This window comes from Xyrauchen texanus, chromosome 39, assembly GCF_025860055.1.
Source record: "Xyrauchen texanus isolate HMW12.3.18 chromosome 39, RBS_HiC_50CHRs, whole genome shotgun sequence".
Taxonomy (NCBI): domain Eukaryota; kingdom Metazoa; phylum Chordata; class Actinopteri; order Cypriniformes; family Catostomidae; genus Xyrauchen; species Xyrauchen texanus.
This window is the reverse complement of record NC_068314.1, coordinates 31,776,681-31,800,055: the sequence shown is the minus strand read 5'-3', so window position 1 is coordinate 31,800,055 and position 23,375 is coordinate 31,776,681. Positions and strand designations below refer to the sequence as shown.

The following is a 23,375-nucleotide window of genomic DNA, read 5'->3' as shown; positions in this document are numbered from 1 at the left end:
GGCAAAGGAAAAAAGTTGAATTAAATCCTTACACTATCCTTGGAGCAAAAACAATGAAACAAGTCAACGTGCCTTAAAAAAGGCAAATTTATTCAGCATTTCTTCTTGGCAGTTATAAAAATTAGATTAAATGATTTCTGATGGCTTTATAAGAACCAAAGAATTTGCTGTATAAACACAATATGTTGTGGTTAACCAAGAAAAAAAAAATGACAAGCAGAAAAAAAGTTAATCAAATAGCATTCCCCTTCACTTATTCCCCTTCAGCATTCCCCTTCATAATTAGATTGAGATGAGGATTCCAAGATAATGGTCCCAAAAGACTGTGTGTAATTTTAAGCATGCATAACTTAATTTTTGTGCTCAAGTGAAGTGCAGGTTAACTTCAATGCAATTAAGGTGCAAACAGTTGTGAAATCAAATTAACAGCACGGCTTCTTTAAAATACATGGCACACAGGGTATTTATTGCCAACATACATGTCCTCAGAATAACGGCTACCATGAAAAACAACAGTTACATGTCAGTTCATTGGTCCCAAAAAGTCTATACATTATGACTATATTACTGCAAACCAATATTTTAAACCCAGTTCTACTCTATTTTGTTTCTCATGGGCATATTAATCATTATCCTGACACTTTACAATACGGTTCCATTTATTAACATAAGTAAATGCATTAGGTATAATAAACTAACAATGGATAATGGATTTTTTACAGCATTTATTAATCTTTGTTAATATTAGTTTACAAAAAAATATTGTTCATTGTTAGTTCAAGGTGCGTTATATATATATATATATATATATATATATATATATATATATATATATATATATATATTACACACACACACACACACACACACAACTTTTGACTTAAATTTATTTGAATATTTTGATAATAACATTAGCCAAATTATAATAAATGCTGTAAAAGTTTTGTTCATTGTTAGTTCATGTTAACTAATGTAGTTAACTAATATTAACAAATTAAACCTTAGTCTTATTAACTGGTCCTTAACTCAATATATCCCAATCAAAACAATGACGTCATAATGGTAATATAAATTTCAGTAATCTTTCAGCTAGCAAAAGACATGCAATGATTTCTTTGGTAAGTTTCTAGCTACTAATCATATCTATTATTGCAGCATAGAGGATAAAATAGTTTAGTTATTTACTTTGCTCTGATAACTAATACGAAGCAGAAAGTGCGAGGCTTTGCATATACCAGCATTTCAAATTCTAATATCTAATGCTAATATCTGCTTAAAAAAAAGCAGCACAAGTGCCATAAAGCATAATTATATCTGCATATAAGAGGCTAAAAGTGATTTCAAATCTTGCCATAGTTAAAGGCATCTAAGGCATCTAGAATTATTGTATCCATAACCAAAAATATAAAATATATGTAACTAAATCTTTAAAAAAAAAAAAAGTAGTATTCATATAAACTACCCAACAAGAATAATTCAATTGTGAAATACGAATGTGGTGAAAAAACAGTTTGCATAATAAGAAAAAATAAAACAGGTTTAATTTTGGTGGTTTTCGTAACAGAAACATCCCCTTAATGACTCCTTGAACATAGAGCAGTGGTTTCCTCTAGTGGTGGTCCAAAGTTAGAGTAAGTAATCCTGTAGCCATTTTATATTCATTTCAGATTCAGTCTCCAGTGCAAACCTGTTTACTTAGTGGGTGAGGGGGGGTTGACAGGAGCCAGATTACTCATTTTAAAGTATGACACCAGTTGATTTGGCACCTCAGCAAGAACGCTCTGAGCCAGAGCTTCTTTAGGGGCCTAAAGACAGACAGATATGGCAGGGTTAACATAATTCATTCAAATTTACTGATGCTTTCTGACAATGTGGACAATGGCAATAAAATGACAACAGAAAAAGGCTGAACAGGAATTGAAAGGCCTCATGCAATTAAAATGGAAGGTGCATTGCTTTAAAGGGTTCAACCAAAAATGAAAATTCTCTCATCATTTACCCATCCTCAAGCCATCCCAGATGTGTATGACTTTCTTTCTTCTGCAGAACACAAAGATTTTTAGAAGAATATCTCAACTCTGTATGTCCATACAATGCAAGTGAACTTGAATCTACAAATAGCACATAAAGGAAACAAAAGTAATCCATAAGGCTACAGCGAATAAATCCATCACTTCTAAAGATATCTGACCAGTTTGGGGTGAGAACAGACCACCTTTTTCCTTTCTAAATCTTGACATCAGCAGTCTCCATGCACCATCTAGTGCTCTGTGCATGCTTCAAGCACTTGTAAGTGTAATCAAGCTTGAAATCATGATTGTGCCTACAGACTGCAATGGCAAGATGTATAGTGAAAAAAAAAAAAAAAAAATTATATATGTCTGATGTCACCCAAAACGGATTAGATCACTTCAGAAGTCTAGAGTCGTTTGGATTACTTTTATGCTGCATTTATGTCCTTTTTGGATCTTCATAATTTTGGTCACCAATCACTTGCATTGTATGGACCTACAGAGTGGAGACATTCTTCTAAAAATATTTTTTGTGTTCAGCAGAATAAAGAAATTCATACACATCTGGGAGGCATGATGACGAGTAAATTAAGAGAATTTTCATTTTTGGGTGAACTTTTCCAATCCTTTCAGTACAAATCTTTTCTAGTGTACCCTTAAAAGCTGAAAAAAATTGGACCTTTAGCATATAAACATTTAAAATTGTCTTTCTCTTCTGGGGATAAACAAAACAAAAACAAATTTTTTGATGACTCATCCTGCACTAAAACACTGTCGAAAGAGAAAACCACCTGCAGGTACCTAAAAAGAAATTATGGTGCATGACCAAATTAAAGCTTACTGTCCATTTAACAATCATTTAAAAAGGCAGAGCCCCTAAATATGCCACACTCGAACTTTGTTTCAATAAGATATCAACACAGGAAAGAAACTGTGCTCAAAGTGATTTCATGGGGTCTTTAAAAATAATTATAAACTGAAGCAACATGCTTGTTGTAAGTCAAAGAGGCTCGTACATTGGCAAACTGTTTGAAGGGCACAAACTGCACAATATCTCTGACCACCGGCTCTCCAGTCAAGGATTTGAGAACTCCATTGTCTCCATCCAGAAACTCCATGGCTTTAAAGTCCGCCTCTCCCACGCCCACGATGATGATGGACATGGGCAGTTTGGAGCTGTTCACAATGGCTTGCCTGGTCTGGTCCAGATCAGTGATCTCCCCATCAGTTATAATCAACAGCACAAAGTATTGCTATTGAAAAGAGAGAAAGAGAAAAAGATTAAAGAAATAGTCTCCCAGAAATAAAAATACATCTCCTTTTGTGTTCCACAGGGTTGGGAACAACATGAGGGTAAATAAATGATTACAAGAAGGGTAAGTAAATGACTACAAGAAATGTAATTTATAAGTGAACAATCCCTTTAAGTATAAACAGTATGGTGAATATAAAAAAAAAGTTGGGTACAAGTGGACACAATGCAACTAAAAAGAGAGAAGAAATAAAACCCTGCACAGAGCATACATAGTTCTAAAGGGTGCAAAATACCATTGCACGGCACAGGCCATGTATGCTTCAGTACCTATCAAACCACTTCCTGTGTTGGATGAGTCAGTGGCTCTTTGGTGGTGACAACCAAATGCTATTAAAAAAGACAGCTGTTGATGGAGTGACTTACAGCTGCATTTGGCTGCTGGGCGGCTCCGGCAGCAATTCGGGCCACATGGTTTATAATGGGTGAGAAATTGGTGGGACCATAGAGACGGACTTGAGGCAGAACCGCGCGGTACGCATCTACAATGCCTTGCACTCCTACATGGTACAAACAGCATTATGTTACTCTTAGGCAAAAGTTCAAGTTCAATTCTAAAAAGCGAAGACTCTTACCTTGGCAATAAGGGCTATTGGGATTGAAATTCAATGGAAACTCATGGGATACCTAAGCAAGTGCAAAACAGTACTTTTGTTAATCACATTTTCTTATTACAATGGATGATGAACAAATAAGAATAAAAGACATTTATAAATATGTTTAACCTGGAAGTTTGGAGGCACTTGAGCACCAAATCCAAAGGCTGGGAAAAGTTTATCACTGTGAAAGAAAAAAGAAAGAAAGACTACCATCTACTGATACAAAAAGATAAAGCTGTTTAAATTACAAGACCGATCTTATGACAACTTTAAAGTAGTCATAACTGTTCAAAGACAAACACTTTTTCAATGCATTAATCACATGGTCATTAGTTAAAAAAAACAAAACAAGAGTTTATGTTGCCAGTTGCCCTTTATTTTTCTGCCAAATGATAGAATGTATATGTGGGAAAAATAAAATCCCATTGCAAGACAAAACACCCTCTTACTTGTCATAGTCTTGCACTACCTGACCAACGGACCAGATTGCTGACAGATACTGATTCACCCCATTAGGACTGAGATAGTGCAGAGAGTCAGTAGAGCGGGGGTCTCCATTAGACCCAGTGAAGTCAATGCCCACCTAAAACCAAACAATATTCAATTCTTTAGAATTTTCCACCTGCGTTTATTCTTCAACATACCCATTCATGAAGAGAGCACGTAAACATCTGCAGAAAAACCAACTGCCATCAGAAGCTAAATTTGTGCTGTGACTGATCTTACCGTGAAGTTAATTTGGCAACCTCCCATCACGTAATCCAGAAATGAATACTGTGCCTCAAGCTGAAAGAGAAAGTAGAGGTTGAAAATTATTTATCTTACTTTTTAATGTACATGTAAAATGGTGTATATCAGGGGTTTTCAAACTTTTCAATGCCTAGGATTCCCAAATATGACATTCCCTTTGTGAGTAAAATATTAATTAAAAAGTTTTCAAAAATGTATAATAATAACAACAACAACAAAAAAAAAACTCCAGGGGCCTGGGTAGCTCAGCGAGTATGGAGTTGCGAGTTCAAATCCAGGGTGTGCCAAGTGACTCCAGCAAGGTCTCCAAAGCAACCAAATTGGCCTAGTTGCTGGGGAGGGTAGAGTCACATGGGGTAACCTCCTTGTGGTCGCTGTAATGTGTGGTTTTCGCGCTCAGTGGGGCGTATGGTGAAATGCGCGTGGATACCGCGGAGAATAGCGGGAAGCCTCCACACGTGCTACGTCTCCGCGGTAACGCGCTCAACAAGCCACGTGATAAGATGCGCAGATTGACGGTCTCAGGCGTGGAGGCAACTGAGACTCGTCCTCCGCCACCTGGATTGAGGCGAGTCACTACGCCACCACGAGGACTTGGAAGCACATTGGGCATTCCAAATTGGTGAGAAAAAACGAATCCAAAAATATTTGTCTTTTTTTTTCCCTTACCATCTTATTTTACTTTATCTTATTTAATTATATATATATTTTATACACACACACTTCTGCAAACCTCCCAAACCCTCTTGCAGGACCTCAGTTTGAAAACCTGTGGTGTATAAAACTATGTTTTAACATTTCTTTTCTTGCTATGCTCTTGCTAAGGTGTTCAGGGTTGTCACTAGATGGTTTTTAGGGTGTTCTGTGTGGTTTATTACAGGCAAAAGTTAAAAGAAAAAGCACACAAACTACATTTCTATGATTGTCTGGTCCTTAGATTGAGCTTGGGTCTCTCTTTCAATACAAGTCTATGAGAATAATTAGCTAATTGTCACTTAACATTTATGTGTACAATGTTGGGCAGGTTACATGTCTAGGTTAAATACTTTGGGTAGGGGTTTGTTCAAAACCCAAACCCCAAATATAAGCAATAAAATAGAGATGCTTGCCTTAACGAGCACCACTAACAATAGACATAATCTCTGCAACACAACTGGGTTTAATTTTTAATTTTGTTTGCAGTTATAGGATGTAAAACACAATACTGTTTAAAATGTTTTAAAAAGCAAACAGGTGACCACAGTTCAAACCTTGCAATCTTTAATCCTGATGACTCCGGAGTTCTTATAACTCTTTTTCTTCTTCTGCTTCTCTGGATGAATGCAGTCAAACTCAACCTATGAAATCCAAACACACCGTTTAGCTTTTCACTTCAACCATAATAAAAATGACTTATACAAAAGGTGCATCATGGAAGTAAATAGAATGGAAATTTATGTAAAAAGAGAGGAAAAAGTTCTGCTGTGAACAATAGGAAGGGTGAGAACAGTGAAGGCGGAAGTCTCACCGGAGTACCATGAACTGCTTTCTGCAGATCTGACACACTAGCTTCAAACGCACCAATGAGATCATGAGTTCCATCACTATCATAATCACAACAATGAACCTACAACAAAAAGAGAAGGAAAAGCCAGAAAGAAAAAAGGTGGTTTTAGAGAAGATTAACAAACATGCATCCTGCTCACCGCATTGTTTTTAGCCTCCATTAGTTTAGCGGTGGTGGAGGTGAATTCTCCTATTATGTCGGAGCTCGTATCTTCATCCTTATCGTAACAAGTAACCTAGCAATGAAACAACATCTTAGTCTAAAGACTAGGACAACTACAACTGCAGAAAGCACAGGATGATTGTGTTTATCTCCTCTCCAAACAAGCACATGATTATATTTTCTTAAGAATGTACATTCATATATATATATATATATATATATATATATGGTATTACATGGAGACAGACATATTCTGATACCACTCAAAAGGTCAAATATATTTATAAGGAGACTTTATTTTAATGAGGTTTACTTTGACTTCCTCTTGTTTTTATAGCACTGCAAGCCAAAAGTATCAACCTTTTCCCTTTTAGTCTGAAGTCTGCAGAATCTGCTTATCATATTGTAAAATAGTGTTAAGATGGTGACATTTCCATCCACGTATTTTTACATGCATCTTGGGACAATGCATATTGCATGCAAATAAAGTTTCATAAATGCACATAAAATAACATATATGCTAGCTTGAAGTGAATGCATTTTATTTAGTAAGACAACATGCACAAACACACTAACCAAATATATTCCTACATAATTTATGTAGGCATGTATAGATGCGCATCAAAAAGGTCATGTGACTGCCTCAAAATGCCACATGAATACATAATACAATGTATTAGAATATCATAGATATAATAGTTAAATGTCTCTGTTTGTATTACCTCCCAGAACTGTCTGAAATACTTTGGCTCCCAAACATAAGGCATCTACCGCTGATTGCAAGCAAACATGAAGTTCAGAGCATTTTGTCTGAGCCCTCTAAGCCGCAAGTAATTCATTACATTTAATGGGATAGTTCACCCAAAAATGAAAATTCTCCCATCATTTACTCAGCCTCATGCCATAGCAGATGTGTTTGACTTACTTTCTTCTGCTGAACACAAAGATTTTTAGAAGAATATTGCAGCTCTGTAGGTCCATACAATGCAAGTAAATGGTGACCAGAACTCAGAAGATTCAAAATACACAAAGGCAGAATAAAAGTAATCCTTTTTACTATAAATCTCCACCTTTGACATGCCCCAACCAGTAAGTGGCTGAAAGTGAAGTCACACCAGAATATGGAAGAGAAAGTAAAAGTTTAGATTTACAGTAAAAAAGGACTTGAATATTAATCTGTTTCTTATCAACACCTACCATAACTTTTAAAAAGATATTGATTACACAACTGGAGTCTTATGGATTACTTTCATACTGCCTTCATGTGCATTATGGACCTTTTGAGTTTTGGTCACCATTCACTTCCATTGTGTGGACCTACAGAACTGAAATATTCATCTAAATATCATAATTTCTGTCCTGCAGAATAAAGAAAACCATACACATCTGGGATGGCACGAGGGTGAGTAAATGATGAGAATTTTCATTTTTGGGTGAACTACCGTATCCTTTTTATAGAAGAGCAACAGTGGCTGCAATGTAAATTTTCATTTCAATCTTGCAACAAATTCCCCAAAAGTGACTATTTTGTTGTCTTAAAACACATGGGATGGAAACTCTGCTTTATTCACAAATTGTTTTAGTGATATTATGATTTTTCGCATATATTTGCAACTACTAACTTTTGCTGTGCTGTACAAAGGACACAATGATGAATAATATGCATGCATGTATCCAGCCTGTAGCTCAAGACCGGTTGACCACTGAAGCCAAGCAGGGTTGAGCCTGGTCAGTACCTGATGGGAGACCTCCTGAGGAAAACTATGGTTGCTGGTATAAGGAAGGCCAGCAGGGATGCTCACCCTGCGGTCTGAGTGGGTTTGAATGCCCCAGTATTGTGATGTGAACACTATACCGTAAAAATGGCACTGTCCTTCGGATGACATGTTAAACCGAGGTCCTGACTCTCTATGGTCATTAAAAATCCAAGGACACTTCTCGAAAAGTGCCGGCCACAGTCCTGTTCAAATTCCACCCATTGGCCCTTATATTATTGGCCTCCTAATAATCCCAATCCATTACTTGGCTCCAAAAACAGCTGGTGTGTGGTGGCTGACGTCGCATCATCCAGGTGGATGCTGCACAGTGGTGGTGGTTGAGGAGAGTCCCCTGTTCACTGTGTAAAGTGCTTTGAGTGTAGTGTCAGAAAAGTGCTATATAAATGTAATGTACATTCATTCATCATTATCCAAGTGATCCTGGATGATTATATGAGCCCTGGGCAGTTAATATTACCTTAATTGGTTTGTTCAGGTCACCATTGCAGAATGTATGCAAGGAGACGGTGAACTTTTTCCAAGATGGATTCAGATTATTCTTGATGACCTGTAAGAGCCAACAAAACATTGAGGTCAATGAGACTGCATGTCAATGTAATTTGTGTGCTTAATATTCAGATGTTATTGAGTGAAAGTGGGTTAAGTACCTCTGTCCGGTGAACAAGCTGCCACTTCCCATCTTCTCCTTGCTTGAAAAACTCCAGGAATGGATCAGACTTCCCAAACATGTCCTATAATAAAGAGAATGAATGACTGATTGGGTTGTGAACACTAATAATCTCTGCCACATACAAAATAAATTTGGTATTACATGTGCCCTCAAACTGCAATTTTTGCTGCAAGAATTCATGGAGTACAAATAAATTGGTTATTATAATTATAATGGAAATGATAACCGAGCCTGAAAGCATCTACCTTTTTATCCAGGCCTTTGGCTTCCACTTCTAACACAATTGCCCGGTTGTCCTTCACCTCTTCAGCTGAAATCTGTCAAAAACACAACATTGCTGAATGTAGGGAGCCTGGGAAACTCAGCCAGTATTGACACTGACTACCACCCCTGGAGTCGCAAGTTCAAATCCATAGCTTGCTGAGTGACTCCAGCCAGGTCTCCTAAGCAACCCAATTGGCCTGGTTGCTAAGGAGGGTAGAGCCACATGGGGTAACCTCCTGGTGGTCGCTATAATGTGGTTCTCGTTCTCAGTGGGGAACGTGGCGAGTTGCACGTGGACGCCTCGGAGAATGGCGTGGGCATCCACACGCGCTACGTCTCCATGGAAATGCACTCAACAAGCCATGTGATAAGATACGCAGACTGACGGTCTCAGATGCGGAGGAAACTGAGATTCGTCATCCGCCACCCCGATTGAGGCAAATCAATACACCATCATGAGGACTTGGGAATTGGGCATTCCAAATTGGGGAGACATGGGAAGAGACAAAAATTTACAGTCTTTTGATTGGCAGTGCTGTAGTAGAAAGCCAGTTCCTATAACCAATTCCCTCGAAAGGAGCAAACAATGTAATAGTGTAGGTAAAGTGTGGTTTACAGCAATTATTTTACAACACTTTTAATAGATTTGAACATGCAAATTATAAATAAAAAAAAATGTCTGTATTATTTTTTGCATTCAAAAAATGCAAATGAATTGAATTAGATAAAAACCCTCATGTCCTTTGATAGTTTTTTTCACTAATAATTCCAAACGTACAGATATACAAGCATTTTAACTAGGGATGTGCAAAAGTACCAATTTTCTAAATCGACTAGCCTGTGGGTTGTCTAAACGACTAGTTCAGTGTTTCCCAACTAGTGTGCCATGAAAGATTGTCAGGTGTGCCCTGGAAAATTATCAAAGTCCACAAAATAAATGAATGCATGAAAAAAAAATTATAATTTCAGGGATCCAAACTCCTCACTTTTCGGAGAAATTCGCCCTTTGAAAAATTCACTTTTACACCAACGTTTTTGCTTTACCAATAATGTCTTTGAGAGTACTAAGCAACAAGAACTATTTAAAAACGGTCTAAATTTGTGAAGAGACATTGAATGTCTAAATTTATTTTAACTAAATGTTACCTTATCGTAGACCCCAGTTATTGAACTCATTTAAATTAATCAAGAAAATGCTTAAACCTAAATTAGTCATTTTATTACTTTCTGCTTTCAAAGCAACAGCAAACCCGCTTTTTTACAAGCAATCTTGTAAATTAACCCCTCTGTGACGCTTTCTGCAACTCTTGTCATGTGGAGGGCGATGCGGCGCTTGACACTGGGTTCAGCCTCCAGAACCAAATTAAAACTGCCACGAGAAATATAATGACAATTGCCTCAGCACCAGTCACCCATTTTTTGCATAGGCAAATTTCAAACATTACAAGCAAACACACTACTACGACGGACAGAAAACATGGACAAGTTCTTGAAAAGGAAAAATATTGATGATGGTTAGCCTGTGGGATAGTGGTGTGCCGTAGAATTTTAGTCATAAAAAGTGTACCGTGTCAGAAAAAAGGTTGGGAAACACTGGACTAGTTGGTGTTAAGGAATTCACGTGTAATTAGGCTTTATGTTCATGTGATCAGAACACATTTTAGACGGATATACGGAAGCTAAGCGCAGTATTATAACATGGCAACAACAGGATATTTAAAGAAATAGTTCACCCAAAAATGAAAATTCTCCAATCATTTATTCACCTTCATGACATGCCAGATGTGTATGACAGAACACAAACAAAGATTTTTAGAAGAATATCTCAGCTCTGTAGGTCCATAAAATGCAAGTGAATGGTGACCAAAACTTTTAAATCTTTGAAGCTCCAAAAAGGACCTACAGGCAGCATAAAAGTAATCCAGTGGTTTAATCCATATCTTCTGAATTAATGGGTGAGAAACAGATAAATATTTAAGTCCTCTTTTACTATCAATATCCGCCACTGAACAGCCCTGACAAGGACCACTGGTGTCTTATGGGTTACTTTTAAGTTTCCTTAAGGTGATTTTTGGAGCTATAAAAAGGTCTGATCACCATTCACTTCCACTGTATGGACCTACAGAGCGGAGATATTTTTCTAAAAATCGTAATTAGTGTTCTGCTGATAAAAGAAAGTCAAACATATCTGGGATGGCATGAGGGTAAGTAAATGGGTGTAGGAGTGGTGGTGGTGTAGTGGTCTAAAGCACATAACTGGTAATCAGAAGATCGCTGGTTCGATCCACACAGCCACCATCATGGTGTCCTTGAGCAAGGCACTTAACTCCAGGTTGCTCCAGGGGGATTGTCCCTGTAATAAGGGCTCTGTAAGGCACTTTGGATAAAAGCGTCTGCCAAATGCATAAATGTAAATAAGATCATTTTCATTTTTAGATGAACTGCCCCTTTATCAAAAATAAAGGCTAAATAACTATAGCATTTATTGAACAAAACTATCAAAATAAGAAAGTCTTCAATACAGAGTGGCACAAAAATGCTTATGCGCATCCTGAATGACATGCTTCAGGGTGATCCTTGCTGCACATTTAAAAGTGCAGACCTGCAAGATACACAACCTCTAGCAGTTTAAACCTTTTTTTACTGCAACCATTTATTTAAACAATGTCAGACAGAATCAGCAAAAGACTTAAATATCTCCAAAGCACCTCACAAATATGGAAATATTACTTACAGCAGAGGATTTAATGTCTGACAGTAATCTTCTTGTAATGTATTGTTGATGCGGCACTTTGATGGCTGAAACAGCAGCAGTGCATACTGTATATGAACTAAATTTTAAGTATTAAAGAGATGGAACTTCTTGCATAAGGTTTTACTGTGCCGACTGATATTTACTGTTTCGCACAGTAAGCTATCATCACGCAAAAATGCTCTCGGAGATGTGGCGTCTCTGTTTATTTGAGAGTTGCCCACCCTGGCACATCTCTAATTTTGACACGTACCGTTATCGTTCCTTTGCCAGCTGGTTTGGTTGTCTTGAGCTGCAGGGGTCTGGTAATCTTCTTGCTTGACACAATCTGTTGCAAAGTTTGGTGCAAAAATATTAAAGAGAATGCATGAATTCAGTTCAGTATATTGTTACTTTTGGAACACATTTATGAATATTTCATGCATGCGTTACTAATGTTATACATTCTTAATGATGAACATTTCCAATAAGTAGCATGGTTCTCCAGTGACTAACATGGTATGCACTTACCTGGCCAAGGGTGGTTTCAAAGCCTCCCAGAAAGTCATCGTCGGTGAGATTGACAGACTTGTTGTCAATGTCATAGATGCCAAACTTCAGTTTCTGCACCTTCTCGAAGTAGTAGTCAATGTGAAGTTTTGTAGAGAACTCAGGATCCTGGCAATTCTTCACTCTCTCTGTGCGGTCTACCTGCGTTGATTGAACAATTCAACAATGGGTCTACCACTGAAGTATACCTTTGTATATGCATTATATTGTGATTTTTTTACATGCACATACATGCATTTATTTAGCTATATATAGCAAGAAACTAATTATAAAACTTTCAAAATTACTAAATTAAAATCCTGTTGTGTGTAAACATTGCTAATTCATTTGTTACATTCTAAAACTATCCATCTATGAGATGCCTGAGGGTGTGAACGTAAAAGTATTGTTCACCAAAAAATGAAAATTCATGCCATCCCAGATGTGTATGACTACTTTTCATCTGTGGAATTAGAAGATTTTTAGAAGAATTTCTCAGCTCCTTTGGTCCATATAATGTAAGTGAAAGGGTACTAAAATTGATCACTAAAGTCAGCATAAAAGTAATCCATAAAACTCCAGTGGTCAACTCAATATCTTCAGAATTGATATAATAGTGAGAAAAAGAACATTTTCTCATTAATCTTGCGTTTTTGGTGGTTCACATTCTTCATGCATATCGCGCCCTACTGGGCAGGGAGAAGAATTTCAGGCAAAACATGACTTAAATGTTTATTTATTTCTCACCCACACCTATCATTTCACTTCTGATGGTATGGATTAAAACACTGGCGTCACATTGATTACTTTTATGCTGCATTTATGTGCTTTTTGGAGCGTCAACATTTTTGGAACTCGTTAACTTGAATTGTATGGACCTACAGAGCAGAAATATTCTTCTAAAAATCTTAATTTGTGTTCAGCAGAAGAAAGAAAGTCATACACATCTGGGATGGCATGAGGGTGAGTAAATGATGAGATAATTTCCATTTTTGGTTGAACTATCCCTTTAAATGGCATACCTCTGTCCATTTGTCATCACCAATACTCTGCAGCAGAACACAGAGGGGATCAGATTTGGATCCAACATCTTTATCCAGGAGATTATTGCAGGAGATGGATAGCTCAACTTTGGACACACACTGAACGGCCATCTGAAAACCACAACAGATACAAACTTGTATGAAGTTTTGTCCTCGAGCCAAACTACTTCAAAGAATTCTTACTAAAGCGTAAGGGAGTAGACGTGGTGTGAGGAATAATAACTTGTGAAAAGCAAGGCAAATTGATATTTAAACAGAAAAAACAAACACTTTAAAATGTGTCTGAAAGCACACATGTCAGCATTTCAAAAGAACTCTATAGCCATGTTCCTACAGTCACGCCTTAAATGTAGTAGAAAGCGTGATATTAAACATATTAAAGCATTGCATAATCGCGCAATGAAAATCTAAAAACAGACACCCCGTTATAAGTATGACATCAAATGTAAAATCCGACTATGAAACACAAAATAAATATATCATACCCTCAACAACTTGAAAGTTGTAAATTGTACACGGTGCTTTCCTGTTCCGAAACTGCTCACAAGCTTCTACACGACTCCACCCTGACACGTCATTTAATATGCAATGAGTAGGGCGGTACCAGTCAGTTCCTTTCTTGACGTGCAACGCTATTGGCCAGCACTCCAGCTGAGCCGTGTTTTGTACGATACCATTGGCCAGAAGTCTGTCAATCACTTCTCTAGCTCTGCAGTGCAGAGCATTAAGCACAGAACAGCCGACTTGAACTGAGTCATAACACAGGCAGGTATGAAATCGCATTCTCCATACAAAATAAAACACTATCATAACAGTCGTGTGTTGTAAACAGATACTGCATACGAACTCAAATAGAATAACGAATCAAAGTGCTATATAAAAGCAGTGCACGTTTTGAAGAGCGGGGTGCACGTATATCTTCCAAAACGAGGACTAACGTGTATATATTTGTGCGTTAAGCGGCTGTACAAGTCAATCCAAACAATACAAATCCAAAAATTAATCAAATAGTTTCAATGCGATAACAGCTTGGTCAATAACTGACTGGAGCAATGCATAAAATAAGATGTATAAGCTATTCATATAGAAACCCCCAAATGCAACGACCAATCACTCTTTATATTCGTGACGTGTTCTAACAGACCCAACTGGTCATAAACAAACTGACAAATGCAAAAAAAAAAAAAAAAACCAAACATTTGATTGGATATTGCAGTGCAATCAATATATAAATGCATGTTAAACTAAATAAATGTATTGTCAAAACAACAACTCCACAACTAAAACCAAATTCAATCATCCCACCAAAGCAGTTATTGTGTGCATAATCTATGAAAATAAGTTTCAACAGCCTGTCTCCCAAAACAGCATTGCACTTACAGTTGGAAATCTTGCAATTAAAAATATAAACAAATCAAAGATTATTTCAGCTCAAACAATATTCCAAAATATAATATAGAAGCTAGCCAGAGTTACTGAGATGATGTTTGGTATAGCATAGATGTTTAGATGACTGTATTAATCGGATCAAAAGCAGTTTCTTTCCCCAAAATTAATACAATTTCCACAGACGCAATGCATTGTCTCTTCAAAATGGAAAACACTAATACATCTGGGATAAACTTCCATGCTCCACATAATCTTGTCCAGCAGCAAAGTGAAGGCAACTACCAAGAAGTTTTAAAATCATATAGCTGTATTTATGTCCATAGTCAGAACTTACCTGAACATTATCATGTAATCAGGAATCAAGGCTCAGCGCCAAAAAGCACAAAATATGTAGTCCACAAAGCTTGAGAAGCACTTGAGAATAGGAAAAGGGCAGAAATGCACTCCATGAGTCAACAACTTTTTGTTCAAAGCATTCCACAACAGCAAAAGCTCATCTCAGATAAAAATCACTATGTACTCATGTGTAAGCAAATTTAAAACATCAGAAAAACTGTTTGAGAGTAATTCGACTTGACGGGTATTGACAGAAGTACATTGCGAACGTGCAGAAATCTTTGAAAAAGCATAGCGTGAAAAACAGCTTGCTAAAGTGAAATGGCAAGTAAATTACTTTGTTAATATTCAAAAAGATACTATACAACATACATATCTCTCTGCACAGTATAATTCACCATTATGATCCACAGCCAAAACAGTGAAATACTTCATGCACTAAGCGTGCTTTCATTAATGCAGTTCGCATGACAACTGTTCATCCTCTGTAAAAGCAATATCAGAACGAAATTCATAAACAGCCTAAAAAATGTTTTGCATCTTGCATGTAGAGGTACTTAATTCTCAAAAATAAAAAAACAACAACTGTGGTACAGCTGGTTGAGTTATAATATACGTGTGAACATGCTAAATGTATGCTGTGCAGTTTGACATCCAATCTAGATATTTTTGTTTCCTTACTCAACTGAAATCTTTTCCATTCTAAAAAACAATAATCACTTTACAGCATGACACTCTTCCTTGGGATGTTATACTGAAGAAGCATCACAACACATTATTTATAGTGCTTTAACTCACATCATATACAAAAAATCTAAATAAAGCCTATTGGAAAATGGCAAAGTCCAAATCCTTATGCAACGGACAAATTATTGAAGCAAAATATTTCAAATCAGCCTTTTAGCTAAAGCATAAGCTCATATTTAGCTAATAAATGATCAAGGGAGAACAATTATTTCAAATCTGTAGTTCAATATGGGAAACAAGAAAGTCACAGCAAAACACTTTATTGTTCATGTGTGAACTGAAAATGAAAAAGAAAAAAGACAGGAGAGAATACAATACCTTGAAGTGTAATTTCAGGAATGTCATTTTATTGACAAAATATTTCAGCTGGAAAGTATTTACAGGTGAAAAAGCGCTGGAACTTCAAAATAAACTAATAACTGATACAATTCAGCAACACTTAAAAAAAGAAAAAGTAAGAAAGCTATTCTCAAACACCACAGCACATATTGTGAAGAGCTAAGATAGCAAAATATTCATGTACATAACATTACAATGCCGCATTTTCTTCACAACCCCGCTTAGCATTTACAGTGAAGTCTTGATCTGACATTTTAGGAAGTTAAAGCAATCCAATGTGACAGCAACTGATATTAAGAAAAAGACTGACATTTCATTTTAATGACAGAAAAAAAACTTGGCGCAGAGGGCAAATAAATTAACTGAAGCGTAGACATAAGCACACAATGCATGGCAGCACTTGGTTTGTTTGTCCAAAGGAAATGTATGCGGCAACATGGATCACGTGTGTAAACTGTTCAAACTTGAGCAGAGATACAAAACAATGAGGAATTCTGAGAGAGATTACTTGCCAAGTAACCTAATTCAGTATAGCTATTAGATACTACTTGAACAAACCACTATGATGCCCCCTTTATCAGATCTTCTAAAGTGAACTAACACAGGCCTGTAGTCTTTATCAAAAAAGCTCTTAAGAATTTAAAAGATACATTGTCTCTTCTCTATTGTGTCATACCTCATGTAACTTCTACAATCTTTGATACACTGTTAAATATACATGTCTGGTGTGCCAAGAGAGAAAAAAGGATCCAATACTAGTCAGTTTTTGTGCATTAAAAACTAGATTAGGCATTTCAGAAAACACATTAACAAAACAAAAGACACTATTGCAGTGACAAGATCTTTTTATCCCAAAGTGACCTTAACTTTCCTCGCCCCAATGGGCCTATCATTCAGGTCCATCACAGCAGCCATTGCTTCATCATGGGAGTCAAACGCAACCATTGCTTCCCCAGTGGGCAAACCTTTATCATTGAATTGCAAACATACAGAACCCTGCAACACTTGATATCCATAAAAGAAATCAATTATCTCATCAACTGTGACAGTAAAGGGCATGTTTTGAATCTTGACAATGATGGGCCGTGGATTACCTGGACCACCACTGGATGGTCCTCTAATATTTTCAGTAGTTGGTCTTTGACCTTGGCTCCCACCATGATTTTGGCCAGCTCCTTTCTGGGACGATCCATTATCAAATGGCATTATGCCTCTCAAGGTCTCTGGTGCCCCGACAAAACCAGAAGGTTCACTGTTGCCACCGGGTCTGAAACCAGGGTGCTCTAGAATGGCACCAGGTATTGGCCCTCCAACCATCGGTGGGGGAACAGTACGTGCTACATCACCAAAGGCTGCACCAAGTGGCGGCAAAGGTGGTGGACCTGCTAGTCCATTACCAGGGGCAGCAAAAGGGTTGACAAATGGGGGGGCATTGCAGAGGGTTCCAACAGCATTTCTGAGAAAACTGAACTCGTCTCCTGTCATTCCTGGAAAAGCATGTGGTGCTTGTGGAACTTGGGGCTGAATCTGAGCATATGCATGGACATGGGAATTTCCTTGGGACTTCTGTCCTCGCTTTGCCTGTGAGGGAGGATTTCTCTCAACCTCCTTCATCTGCTCAAATGTAACCAAATGCACAAAGGCATCCCTCCCGTTTAATTTCTGCCTATGTAGGCGCTCTGCTTTAAGTGCATCCTCCTCAGACTTAAACTGTACAATAGCCTGGCCAAGACCGTTACCATTTGCGTCAACTAGCACCTTAACACTTTCCTCAAACAGCTGAATCCCATCAAGAAACAGACGGACATCTTTTTTAGACACGTTATAGGGAATATTCGTTATGTGAGCACAATTCTTGGCATTTTTACCACCTTCTCCAAAGCTATTCTTTTGATCGCCCTGGTTACCCTGCAGTCTTTTGCGAATTGCATCTATCTTGTCATACATATTTTTCTTTGTGATGGGGTGAACCTGTATGAATCTACTACCTATGTACTGCATGTGGCATCCAAGGGCAACTTTGTAGTCTGTTTCTGTTCTGAACTCAACAAATCCCTCACCAGTGGCCCTGCCATTGGTTCCGTACGCAATGTAAATGCTGTCTTCAACAATATCAAGGTTTTTGAAAAACTCAAAGATCTGCTTGTTCTCTGCTTCATATGGGAGTCCTTTCAAATACACACAGAAATCATGATTGTGGGGGGATCGGGACCTAGCTCTCTCACGACCAGTGGGAGACGGTGAGTTGATGCTTTCGCGACGATGCCGATTTTGTTCTGCGTGGCCTGTGCTTTCTCGCCACTGTCTCTCAGTTGCAGGAGAAACCTCAACAAACCTATGGCCTATCATTCCTGCATTTCTTTTCAGGGCTTCAAAAGATTCATGAGGTGAGAAGAACTTTACGAGTGCCCTGCCATTGTTTCTGCCCAGATTGTCTCGGAGTAACCGAACTGACTCCACGCCTAGTCCTAGAAAAAAATCTCTAACTTCATTTTCACTGACTGAGAAAGGAAGGCCATGCAGATGAATGTAGAACTCATCTGGGTTTGTTGCTGGTGATTTCAAATGAGGTTGGAGGTTGAGGGGGTTCAGAGGGTTCAGGGGATTGAGGAACATTGGATTTGGAGTTACGAGAGATAGCTGACCGGAGGCAGCTAAACCACCAGCCACATGGCCAACTGGTGGTGGGACACCTGGGTTAAATGGTGGAAGTGCGGACAGATGTGGCATGTGTGCAATGGGAGGGACAGGAGGCACTGATGTTAGAGGATTAACAGCTGGTACTGGAGGCAATGTGGACACTGGAGGTGGTACAGGTATGGGGGGCATTGGTGGTAGAGTCGGCATAGTAGGCAAGGGAGGAATATGGGGAGGTACAGAGTTCAAAGTCGACATAACAGTAGTCATGGTGGATCCCAAGCCAAGACTTGGGCTGCTGAAACTGGTAAAGTTTGGGGGAATGTTGCCCATGGTAGTGGTTGAAAAGGCAGGGACAGTCTTGTTGCTCACAGGCTCATGTGCTGAGACTGGTGTGGTGGCTGTGGTTGAAGTTGTATTACTGAAACCTGGCGCAGTGGTTGGCAAGTTACCCCTTCCACTAGTGCTGACCAGTGGACCTGGCCTACTGCCATTTCCTGTGGCGACCTCTGCACTCCCAGTTTCAAAACGCCTACGGCTCAGCTCAATCATGTTTTGCATTTCGGTTTTGCTACTTAGTAATAGAGACACCTTAGAACCTTTGATTGACCCCCCTGTGCGCATCATTCCAAGCCTTGCATCTTCATCTGTGGCGAACACGATAAAAGCCTCACCGTGTTCACCCCCTACAATATGCACACCACCATCTGGGATGGTCAATCCAGAGAAGAAATGGCGTATGTCCATGGTCCCAGCCACAATAGGGAGACCCTGCAAACGGATGACCACAGCCATGCTGAGGTGTAACAACAAAAACCTGTAGATGAAAAAAGGCAATGACTGTCAGGCTAGGGGAAAAGCAAAAAAGTTAACAGAACACACACAACCAACCAACAAACCACAACACGACAATTAACACCAAGACCAAACCTAGTTTTACCAAAGAATTTGAGAAATTACATTGACACCAGCAGAACAAATAGCACTTGACTTTTAAAACAGCAAAGCTACTATTAAACAGCATGATTCTGCTTAGGAGTTTTGTGAATTAATGAATTCAGTTGAACTAAATTTCTTCATTTATGTATATGGAAATTTTGTATTTAAAAATCATTCAATATTTAAACATGACATATCCACTTAGAACACTCCTGAAAATGTCAATTGTCTGAACTTAATGCAGGACAAAACCACAATCTGCATAACAATATAGGCTAGATATCAAAGTCTGACAGAAAATTGACTCTAGTAGGTGATTTAATGACCAAATTAAAGTTAAGTACATTTAGTCTTCTGTAGCAAAAAATACATCTTTTGGACAACATTTGAGGCTATACTGTAAAAACGTAACAAACATCAATCTAAATGAATTTAAGCAATATTTTGCTTATTGCCCCACAAAACACATTGTATCTTTTCAAAATAATAATTAAAAAAAAACGTAATTTTTTCAACATAATTCAGTCAACCGATTTGCACAGAAGAATGCATACTGCTGTAATATAGGCTAACATTTCACAAAGAGAGCATTGCATGAATCTATTTGTTTTGTATTCTTTTATGGAAAATTAAAAGAGAGTTGCTCAAATATCTCTTTAAGTTAGCCTAGGTGGACTAAAGAACCCTCAAATGCTTACCTGTATTAAAAGTGCTGCTTCGTTACAAGTTGCACAGGATACCCAAGCCAATCCTGACGGCAATCATTTAAAATCAATTCTCGACTGTAATAAAAAGAATAAAATGGAGGCAAAAATATGTAAACAGCATTAAAATAAGCATACTCAGTGAGTATCTCCAAGAAAACCATTCAGTGCCAGCCACTTCCAGCCCATTTAGTATAACATAGCAAAACAATGAATCATCACATGTGCACATCAAAATTGGCCAGCTGCTTTGCAAAAGCCATACATATTAAACTTTGTCTTTATACGCATACATGTCCTCTTATTTCACATAATACCCCATCGAAAAATTTACTGAAAATTATACTTAACAGCAACGTCTAAACATACAGATATTTTTCAAACATTTTCCAATACAAATCACATAGCATGTTAAACTTAATTAACAGACTGTGTGCTTCCATTAGTTGAAGATGAAAAAATGATAAGTAGTGAGCAGTATGTAGCAATATGCAAGTAATTAAAAGAACATTCCTAGAGTTGAAATATCTAGCCTAGATAGTTTCAGCCTTAAGGCCAATGTATACTTCCATTGTCCGCGTTGCTGATCGCTCTGCAAACAGTCTGTGTGATGTAAATTTCAGCACGGACTGTCCGCGTACGGCCCAGATTTACTCGATACGGGGACAGTCCTCATCTGTAAGCCGCATGCGTCTGCCGTTGACTGTACTAAAAGATCATCAAAAAGCAGTTGAAGTGCGCATATGATGAATGTGTTCATATTTAAATCGCGGTCAAAAAGTAGCCTAAACTTTGAAAGGCAATGCGGTTAACCCGACGCCATCCGTTACGCAGAAAAACAAAGTAAATCCCAGCCTAAAATTCTCACAATAATAGGCTACATCAAATACCAAACTTCCCAGTGCATACAACCACTGAAAATCAGACAAATCAGACAAATGAAACCCTTCTTCAGTACTGGAATCATACTATCGAGAATGTAAAATTTTATTCAACTCAGCACACTGTAACTGAAAAAACAAAGCCCAACTTAGGCTAATTCATTAAGGCTGATTGACCTGCCTAATGCCATTTTCTGTCATCCTCTGCAATCCCAGTTTCAAAACCCACATGGCTCAGCTCAATCATGCTAAGCATCCCAGACAAACCTTGGAACATTTGATCTCTTGGCCCATCATTCCAAGCCTTGCATCTTCAATTTGCAATTGCTCACCATCACAGAAAGGAAATTGTGAATGTTTATGGTTCCAGCCAAACATATCTCATTCACCTCCACATACCCAACAACTAGGCTAATTTAATAATACTTTGCTTTTTCAGACCAATAAAAGACAACCCTAGTTTTCAAAAAGCTTTGAACATTTAGAATGCCTAACATTCTGCTTGATGTGGTTAATATAAGGTAAATAGAGTTGAGTGACAAAAGAAATGTGGAAACTGAAAAACCAAATAACAAGACGTGAATAACCATAAGCACACTGGGATATCTAGAACAGGCCAAGTGATGGTTTGACTCAGGGAGAAAAAAAAAGAAGTCTACCTGGTCTGCTAATTGCTTTTTGAACACCTGCATGAAAATATTAACCAAAAACCTCACAATTCAGCAACATTGATACAAACAATTCAAACCTACATAAACCAAATGTTGCTAAATGACTGATTTTGACGCTGAAATCCACGTGGCAACAAACGCCACATCAAGGAGCATCATTAAAGGCACATTGGAGTTTATTGATAGAGTTTATTGACGTTAGCAGGTTTAGCATGAACCACATCTGAAATACACGTGATCAACATAATAGAAACAGGTGGGTATGATCATCCGTTCAATAAAAGCTTTGAAACATAACACTGTTTGCTTTGCTGAATGTAATACTCTAGTTAATTTAACAATAACAACCATGGCATTGCGTCATCAGCCATTCAAACTGCAAACCAGATGACAAAATGGCGCGTGCTAGCGCCGCCTGTATTTACCGTCTAAAGCAGCCATCAGAAACAATGGTCGCTGCTATTCTCTCAATGTTCAACATTTGCATAACACTTCTCAAACATAAAGAAATAACACACTAACTGTCCATTAACAATTAACAATGACCAAAATACCAATAACAACAAAGCTGAGTCGTTTGCTTGTAGCTCACGAACACACTGCCCCTATATCAATCACACTTCCAAATTCATTTCATTTTTTTTTTTAAATGCCGACAATGTTGTGTATGGTTGCATGAAAAATACATTATGTGAATTGATGTACTCTGCATGTTCTTACCGAAAGTATTTGTCTAAACAGATCTTTTTTTAATAAAACAAATAAGACGAGGCCCTTCGGTTGTCTTCTCCCACCTCTTGTTCTTCAATGTCTGCTGCTCAATCAGCATGCGCTTCTGTGAGCCAATGACGAACTACACTGCACTGACACGCGCTGTCCTGTAGGAGGTTGTGTCTAGAAGGGAAACCTTGATCTGGCAAACTCTCGCGAGCGTTGGTAATGATAAGAGATGGTGAGCTTGTGACTTTGGCGAGACTTTACGCAGATCAACGGTTACCTTCTAATCTAGACCCGTGCGTCGCCCTCTAGTGGTGAATGAAATAAATAAAAAAGAAAAAGAAAAGCCGCGACCTCTGAGCTAAAAACATTAAACAAAACGAATTTCTCCCATATCAATCCCTCATTTCATATAGCCCATCACCCATATATGTGTATTAGTATTTAAAACTATGAGTGGTCTCAAATTAAGTTATAATTTGATATTTATTTTTAACAGCAGATTTTCAAATATTGGATATGCAATATGCAATACTGATGTAGAAATTGTTGCATTTTTTTTCTTTAATGCAGTTTGGTGCAGACTTTCTGGACTGATG

At 37.9% G+C, this 23,375-nt stretch overlaps 2 protein-coding genes across 4 annotated transcripts; both read right to left on the bottom strand.

Moving 5' to 3' along the window:
- Positions 1–822: 822 nt before the first annotated feature.
- On the bottom strand, positions 823–22,907 carry LOC127632503 (copine-3-like). Of its 3 annotated transcripts, none has more exons than XM_052111114.1 (16): positions 22,780–22,907; positions 13,396–13,527; positions 12,356–12,535; positions 12,099–12,173; positions 9,075–9,146; positions 8,807–8,890; positions 8,617–8,706; positions 6,359–6,454; positions 5,924–6,010; positions 4,650–4,709; positions 4,373–4,506; positions 4,050–4,104; positions 3,900–3,951; positions 3,691–3,824; positions 3,029–3,265; positions 823–1,805 (listed from the first exon to the last, which is right to left on the bottom strand). In XM_052111114.1, exons 2-16 carry the CDS (start codon positions 13,525–13,527, stop codon positions 1,692–1,694), a joined length of 1,602 nt encoding a protein of 533 aa, XP_051967074.1. In that variant the 5' UTR covers positions 22,780–22,907; the 3' UTR covers positions 823–1,691. The 3 variants fall into 3 exon arrangements, with proteins under 3 accessions (XP_051967074.1, XP_051967072.1, XP_051967073.1); XM_052111112.1 differs by lacking the exon at positions 6,359–6,454 and adding an exon at positions 6,181–6,279; XM_052111113.1 differs by lacking the exons at positions 6,359–6,454; positions 22,780–22,907 and adding exons at positions 6,181–6,279; positions 13,902–13,983.
- Positions 16,225–22,886, bottom strand: rbm12 (RNA binding motif protein 12). The gene is made up of 3 exons (XM_052111111.1): positions 22,780–22,886; positions 20,502–20,585; positions 16,225–19,681 (listed from the first exon to the last, which is right to left on the bottom strand). The coding sequence occupies exon 3, from the start codon at positions 19,657–19,659 to the stop codon at positions 17,074–17,076; it is 2,586 nt and encodes an 861-aa protein (XP_051967071.1). The 5' UTR covers positions 19,660–19,681; positions 20,502–20,585; positions 22,780–22,886; the 3' UTR covers positions 16,225–17,073.
- Positions 22,908–23,375: the final 468 nt, after the last annotated feature.